An 8,065-nucleotide genomic window follows, 5' to 3' on the forward strand; every position below is an offset into this window, starting at 1 on the left:
TTGTATTGTGTGTGTTTAGGGTACAGGGTTACTGCACTGAAAATGTCTCTGGCCACCCACGCACACACTCAACAAGCCCTCTTTTTCATTTCGGCCTCTTTCTCCCAGAGGTTGTCCTAATCATGAGGAAAGAGCCTGAGATGTGTCAGAAATACTGAACCACCTGATGGCAATCAGTGTGTGTGTGTGTGTGTGTGTGTGTGTGTGTGAAGTGTTGACTATGTGAGTGTGACATTGAATGCAATCAGTAGGCATTTGTGAGAGGTTGTGTGTGAAATCAGTATATATAGTATTTTGTGCGTGTATATGTGTGTGGAGTGTGTGTGTGTGTGTGTTCTCGTGTATGGTGCATCAGAGCCAGACTGCTCAAGGGACTATTCTCTGCATGTGGGCCTATTTCACCTCAATCAGTGGGTCCAGTAGAGTGTGTGTGTCTGCGTCATTAGAATCAGAATGAGACTGTGTGTCTGAAATGCAAAGACGTAATTCTGAATGACAAGAATATATTGTGAGATTTCAAAATCTCTTCCTCTATCGAGTCAAGAGATGTGTCTGAAGGCCAGAGTGAGGTCAGTCACTTCCTCAACGTGTGTGTGTGTGTGTGTCTTGAGATTAAATCTCTCCTCATTCCACAGTCAGGTTTCTTCCCTGAAATCCATTTGGTGTGTATGTCCGTTCCACCTCTCCTCCCAGGGTGCATTTCTCCTTCTCAGCAGTCCATTACAGAGTCTTTCTCCTCCTCCTCCTCCTCCTCCTCCTCCTGTGCCATCCACTGTCTCACTCTCTTCATCCCCTTCTTCACAAGGCATCCTTCATCTCTTCAGTTCATCTCCCGTCCCCCTCTCCTTCACTCCTCCTTCGTTCTCCACAGCAGCGACTCAATCCTGCGCACTCGTTTTCTTTTTCGCTCCACTTTTTTCCACATTCCTTTTTTCTCTCTCCTACCGTCCGTCTCCCCGTCTTCGCTTCACCACCCCCCCCTCTTGCTTTTCCTTTTCCTCTTGTGTTCAAAAAGAAAAACTTTCATAGATGGTTTTCTACCTCAACACTTCCACAAACGAGGTCTAAAACTTCAAAACTACGGCATAGTACAAGGAGCTATAAAAATATACACGGGTTGTAGAAAACCCATCGGAGGCTGGGGGGGGGGGGGGGGGGGGGGTGGGGGGGGGCGGACTGGGAGAGAGAAAAGAACTGTTTGCCAGGAAAAGAACAAAAATTAACAAAGGGATTAAATTAATTTACAAGGCAAAGGGAAAAGGTAGAGATACAAGGTCAGAATTCTAAATTGTCATCAAAACAACCAGCGGGTAAAAAACTGACTAGCAAGACAGTGGGAAAAAATATAATATAAACAATAGAAAACAAAAAACAACTAAAAATGATTTACTGGGTAGTCATATATATCATCTATACGTGTTGATAGCGATAAAAAAATCTCACTTTTTTGATATTCGCTCACTTTTTTGTGTTTTGGTTTTTAAGACAGTCTAAAGAACAGAGGCACACACACACTCACAGTCACGCGCGTATAGCTTGTACACCAAAAGAAACACACACGCTTTACTGAAGCACACTAACTGCACACACACCTTCCCGTGTGACAGCAGTGTCATAATTATTACCCAGTCACATACATACTTTCTCAACCTTCCACAAACACACACAAACACACACACACACACACACACACACACAGTCACTCTAACTCACACTCACACTCACACTTATTAAAATATACAAGATTTTGAATGTCACTAAGACTCAATTGGTCAGACCTCTAGGTAAGAGTCAAGTCATGTGACCCCAGCCTGGTGTTCTGATTGGATGAGTCTGAGGCCCCTGTTCAGAATGAGAAACCGTACAAACACAAACAAACTAGAATCCTATAGGTGAGTTAGCATCAGGGGTCTCTGATAGGCTAACAGAGATCTAGGGCGGGACCACTGGGACCACCTGGGGTCAGAGTTTTCTGGCGCGGCCGGAGTGCTGGGATTTATAGTTCTTAGGGGTTAGGCATCCCAGAGAGTGAAGTCCATGTTCTGGAGCAAAGTGCTCACTCCCATGTTCCCATGGCGATACGTGGTTGGGGCGGGCTGTTCTTTTCTCTCTCTGGAGAATCTGATTGGTTCTGAGAGAGGGGGTGGCTTAGGGGGGGGGGGGGTCATGGGCCGGTCCAGTCTCTCACCAGTGCTGTCCTTTTTGGGGGGACTGGGTGGGGGTGGTGGTGCTGGGAGGGTCAAGGGAGGGCGATGCATGGTCATCCCCTCCCCTCCACAAACACACACACACTCTTGCACACATTTGCGCACACACACACACACACACACTTAGTGACACAGTGTTGCTGGGGAGGGGAGGAGGAGCTCAGAGGCCGAAACGGGGCAGCAGATCTTGGATGGGCGGGTGGTTGGGGGGCGGCGGCGGTGGTGGTGGTGGTGGTGGTGGGGGGGGGGGGGGGGGGCGTGTAGGGCGTGGCGTTCCATAGGCGAGGGGGGGCAGTAAGAAGGTGGGCGTGGGTGCCAGGCGTAGGGGCAGCTCCTCCCCCCCCCTCATACTTTGTAGTAGATGTTGGCCGGGCTCTGGGGTGGCATCTCCTGCACGATGTACACGGGGTGCCCGTAGTCCCCGCTCACCTTCTCGTAGTGCGGGCAGTAGGCCGAGTCCGACGTCCGCAGCGGGATGATGATGTCACTGGGCTCCGAGCCGTTGTTGTTCCCGCCCCCGCCCCCGCCGCCGCCCCTCTTGGGGCTGGTGAGGGAGGACAGCGAGAGCGGCGGGTGGTGCGTGTCGGAGTGCTTGGCGTGTCGCCGGCGGTAACACACCACGCAGATCACCGCCGTCACCAGCAGGAGGAAGGCGGAGCCTCCGGCGGCGCCCGCGATCACCGCCACGTTGGAGGGGGGGAAGGGCCCGTTCTCTCCCCCACCTCCCCCGGACACTCCCCCACCCCGGGGGTGGGTCGCGTTCCCAGAACCACCTGGGGGAAGACAGAACCACAACCGTCATACACGGATCCTCTCTGTGTAAACACATTGACTGTTGCTGTGATAGTCAACCACTCCACCACACATATGCCCACACACACACACACCATAATGAGTATTGTAATGCTTGTTCTTGTTTATACCACACTAGCACTGAAACGGGGCAACATTGTAATGCATTTGACAATGACCTCACTTTGGTGTGACAGTCAACTATGACTAAATAGAAGGCACATAAGTGGAAACCACTAAAACACAAACATCTAGAATCCTATTGTTCACTTCAGGGAATGCAAAAAATGTGACAATGGCTCAGGCATTGTGTGCTTGCGTGTGTGTGTATGTCCATGTGTGTGCTAATATATACTTCTGTGTTGGTGTTGGTCTCCATTTCTGAGTTTAGCCTACTTATGCATGCGTGCATGAGTGTGTGTGTGTGTGTGCACGTTTGTGAGTGTGTTTTGACCGCGAGTGGGTGTGTTCACCCAATGCCTGTGGACTGCCCGTCTAGCCCACAGTAACAGGAGTCTGAGTCCGGCACATTAAGAGAGTATTTCCCTAACCCGTTACCCTAACGACCGTGTTTGGGTAACACTAGGGTTCCACCACATGAAGCAAACCCACGGGCCCTCTCCATTACCCCGGGACCACACACTCCCACCAGAACCCTACACTCCCTCCGGTTCCACCGTGTGGTTCCAAGCCCAGCAGGTGTTCTTGGGGGACCCCCTGTGTAGGGTCTGGCGGGCAGGGGGGGGGGAGGCTACAGACCGTGCCAGTGTGGTCGGTCGGGGGCGGTTAGCACAGCTAACGCAACACTCTCCGGATTGGCCACTCGTTATTCTTGGCACACATCCCCTTGTTTCCCTCCCTCCCTCCCTCCCTCCCTCCCTCCCTCCCTCCTCCCTCCCTCCCTCCCTCCCTCCCTCCCTCCCTCCCTCCCTGGGTTATTGTGGACATAATGACCTCCCTTGCTCAAACGTGGCCCCAGAACCCCGCCCCCCCCCCCCGCCCCCCCCCCCCCCCCCTGCTGCTAGCCCCCCTGCTGGGCCAGGCTGACTGAGAGCAAAACGCTAACACAAGACGCCTATTCCCATTTTGCGCTCTCTCTCTCTTGCTCTTGGTCTCGCTCTCTCTTTATTTCCTCTGTCCATTAGCCCTCCATCCTTCTCTCTCCATCTCCATTACCGCTGTCTCCATTCACAGGCTCTTTTTTAGTATCATCCTTCCCCATTTCCTCTCCTCCTCTCCCTCCCTTTCTCCGTTTTCCGTTCTTTCTTGTTGTCTTTCAACATCAAACCCCATCTCCTTTTGCCCTTGCTCTTTTTCTTCCCCCCGCCTCTCCCTCTCTTTGGACCTCTCTCCTTCCCTCTCTCCTTCCCTTCTCTCTTTCTCTCTCTCCTTCCCTCTCTCCTTCCCTCTCTCCTTCCCTCCTTCCCTCTCTCCTTCCCTCTCTCCTTCCCTCTCTCCTTCCCTCTCGCCTTCCCTCTCAACCCCCCCCCCCATCCCCCCCATCCTTCAACGTTCATTTACACTTCCTAGTGGAGGAGAGGAGAGACAGCCGGGATATAAGACTGGACAGCACAGCACATTCAGCGTAGATGAAGAAGTCCCCTGCCACACAATGAGATCCTCTAACAAGTTATTTTCCCCTCTCGTCTTCCCTTCTCTACCAACTCTCCCCTCCCCTCTCCTCCCCTCTCCTCCCTTCCCCTCTCCTCTCCTCTCCTCTCCTCCCCTCTCCTCGTCTTCCCTCTCCTTGTCTTCCCTCTCCTTGTCTTCCCTCTCCTCTCCTCTCCTCTCTTCTCCTCTCCCCTCTTCTCCTCTCCCCTCTCCTCTCACAAGAGCAGCTGAAACCAGGCCGCCTAAACTAATGACAATAATAAGTCTTTGAAACGTTGCCTCCGGCCGCCCCCCAGTCCCTCCCTCTATTCCTCCCAAGGCGGCTATTACAGCATTTCCTCGCCCGCAGCACTTAGCTCTGAGGGCTAGGCACCGCGACGGAGGAGAGGAAGGATGGGATAGGCGGAGGGGGGGAGAGAGAGAGAGACTGAGACGGGAGAGATGGAATTAAATAGAGAGATCCACAGATGTCACCAGGCTCCTATCCTCCATCTGTCGCCTCTCTGTCGTTTCCTTTCCTCTCTTTCTTTCCTTCTCTCCTCACACACCCTTTTCTTGTAAAAAAGAAAAATAATCTTCCTTCTGCTGTATCTCCGTGGGGGTGCACATGTGTTTACCTCCTGATTCCTTACTTGGGTTTCTGTTGGTGGTCCGGCCTGCAGTGTGGTCTGGTTTGGCAGGTTTGGGGGGTAGTCCATAGGGGCCTGTGTGGGGGGAGAGAGATAAAGGTAAGTGTTTAGAGCTTCTTCCTTCAATCTCCAACTGCCATCTTGTAAAGAGAACAAACTAGAAAGACCGATATCAACGTGGACGCGATTCCTGCCTTACACAACTTCTGTTTTCCATTACCCATGAGCTCATATAGCTACGGCCTCAAAGTCATTTGTTACAGTAGCGTTCAGTGACAGTGAATAGGATTTTAAAGACATATCATTTGGCAAATGACCACGGATACTAAAGAGGGATCATTTGGAGGGTGACCTCCACGCGTTTAGAGTCAGCAATAAAGACCTGCTATCTACTTCTCGATCTAACCATCTGGCCGGCGTTCCAGATCTAATGATTTCTATAGTGTGTGTGTGCATGCAGCTACAGTATGTCTTTTTGGTTTGATTTTGTGACAGCAGGGCCATAAGGACCTTGTATATTATGGCATGTACACACACATGTACACACACACACACAGAGTATTTGCACAGCCATAATTCTACAATAACTGACATTTAGGGAACGTCCATATGGGGAGAGACACAATTATCTGTCGACTCCCTGACGACAGGTAGCCAATCACACACTGTTGCTGGTGATGTCTGGATCAATAGGACTGCTGTGCCTCTATGGGGGGTGGAGGGGGGAACATTCTGTGTGTGTGTGTGTGTCCTGTGTGTGCGTGTGTGTTCGAGTCTGCAGCGAGGGAGAATTCTTTTGAGGTCTGAGTGTGTAAGACTAAGGAGAAAGGGTGCATGTGAGGAGTGTGTGTGTGTGTGTGTGTGTGCAGGCAGTGCTCCATATCTCATCAGAGATCTCCATGAGGCTGTGCAGCGTATTTAGACGACAAACAAAACCGACGTGACCTTTCAGCCAGGGAGCAGATAAGAGAGGGAGGGGGAGAGAGAGGAGAGAGAGAGAGAGAGGGAGCAACTGAAAAGCCCAGGAAAGAGGTGATGAGGAAGGGGAGATGGGGAATTTGAAAAGAATGGCTGTTGGATGAAAGCAGGAGAAGACAGAAAAAAAGATGGAGGACAGAGAGAGGGAGAGAGGGAGAGAGAGAGGACAGAGAGATGCAGGGAGAGAAGAGAGAGAGAGAGAGAGGACAAAGAGAGAAGAGAGAGAGAGATGCAGGAAGAGAGAAGAGAGAGAGAGAGAGAGAGGACAAAGAGAGAAGAGAGAGAGATGCAGGAAGAGAGAAGAGAGAGAGAGAGAGAGAGGACAAAGAGAGAAGAGAGAGAGAGATGCAGGAAGAGAGAAGAGAGAGAGAGAGGACAAAGAGAGAAGAGAGAGAGAGATGCAGGAAGAGAGAAGAGAGAGAGAGATGCAGGAAGAGAGGAGAGAGAGATGCAGGAAGAGAGAAGAGAGAGATGCAGGAAGAGAGAAGAGAGAGATGCAGGAAGAGAGAAGAGAGAGAGAGATGCAGGAAGAGAGAAGAGAGAGATGCAGGAAGAGAGAAGAGAGAGAGAGATGCAGGAAGAGAGAAGAGAGAGAGATGCAGGGAGAGAGAGAAGAGAGAGATGCAGGGAGAGAGAAGAGAGAGAGAGAGATGCAGGGAGAGAGAGAGGCAGAGTTGTATTCTTCTCTGTATGGGAGCTGAGTGAGTGATGCCAGCAGCTGATAGACACCCAGCAGTCCCACCTCCATCTCTGAGTGGAGGGGCTTCCCAATGCAGCACTGAAGGACGCTGGAGGCGTGTGTGTGTGTCCGTGTGGGACTACGAGTGTGTGCGAGCGTCAGCGAGTGAGTGTGTCCGCGAGCATAGGGATAAGGCCGCGAGTGTGCGTGCGTGTCCGTGCGTGTGAGTGAGTGTGCGTGAGCATGTGCCAAGTGAGTCAAAGTCAACAGGCCTCATTAGAGCCGGGTGACTCTCAGCTATTAATGAAGCTGAACACACACACACAGAGTGCGTGTGACAGAGTGTACCTATGTGTGTGTGCGCGCGCAAGAGAGACATCGAAACAGTGAGTTGTGAGTATGAGCATGGATATAACGAGAAATGTGTGTGTGTGTCATTACTCACTCTGTCCCACTTTGAGGACCACCTTCATGCCCTGAGTGGCACACACTCCTCCTCTCATGCTCTCCAGACCCTGGCGTGTTCCATCTGACGTGGCTGCAGGGGCAACACAAAAACAACCATGTTAGAGTGTGTCTGACTCTGACACACACACACACACACACACAGGAATATACAAACGTGAACACCAGCACACACGTATAAAAAAAACGTCCACACAGACAGCAGAGGAAGCTGCACAACCACATTTTCTCCCTAACCGTCTCTCTCTCTCTCACTCTCTCTCTCACTCTCTCACTGTCTCTCTCTCACTGTCTCTCTCTCACTGTCTCTCTCTCACTGTCTCTCTCTCACTGTCTCTCTCACTGTCTCTCTCTCACTGTGTCTCTCTCACTGTCTCTCTCTCACTGTCTCTCTCTCACACTGTCTCTCTCACTGTCTCTTTATCTACGCCAACAATGACTCCCATTCAGACGGCCATTTTAAGGGTGTCAAGCGAGAGAGATTTGACGTTGCAGCGTTTAAAGCTCACACAAAAGCTATGAAACGACTCATTAAATGTCACACTCTAAATCACACTGCCTAGATTGTATTTAATCTAGACACTAATACACTCTTAATACACTCTTATAAACTCCCATACTGCTTGTATTGGAAACAACAGGGAGGCACCACCCAGATTAGCAGACTGTCATGATAATCTCGTCCACAGAGATTATACTTAATC

The 8,065-nt window shown here is 51.0% G+C and overlaps 1 protein-coding gene across 1 annotated transcript; it reads right to left on the reverse strand.

The window, feature by feature from the left end:
- Positions 1 to 2,552: 2,552 nt before the first annotated feature.
- On the reverse strand, positions 2,553 to 7,430 carry efnb3b (ephrin-B3b). The gene is made up of 3 exons (XM_067261124.1): positions 7,342 to 7,430; positions 5,243 to 5,314; positions 2,553 to 2,980 (listed from the first exon to the last, which is right to left on the reverse strand). The coding sequence occupies exons 1-3, from the start codon at positions 7,397 to 7,399 to the stop codon at positions 2,553 to 2,555; spliced, it is 558 nt and encodes a 185-aa protein (XP_067117225.1). The 5' UTR covers positions 7,400 to 7,430.
- Positions 7,431 to 8,065: the final 635 nt, after the last annotated feature.

Source organism: Osmerus mordax, chromosome 23, assembly GCF_038355195.1.
Source record: "Osmerus mordax isolate fOsmMor3 chromosome 23, fOsmMor3.pri, whole genome shotgun sequence".
Taxonomy (NCBI): Eukaryota; Metazoa; Chordata; class Actinopteri; order Osmeriformes; family Osmeridae; genus Osmerus; species Osmerus mordax.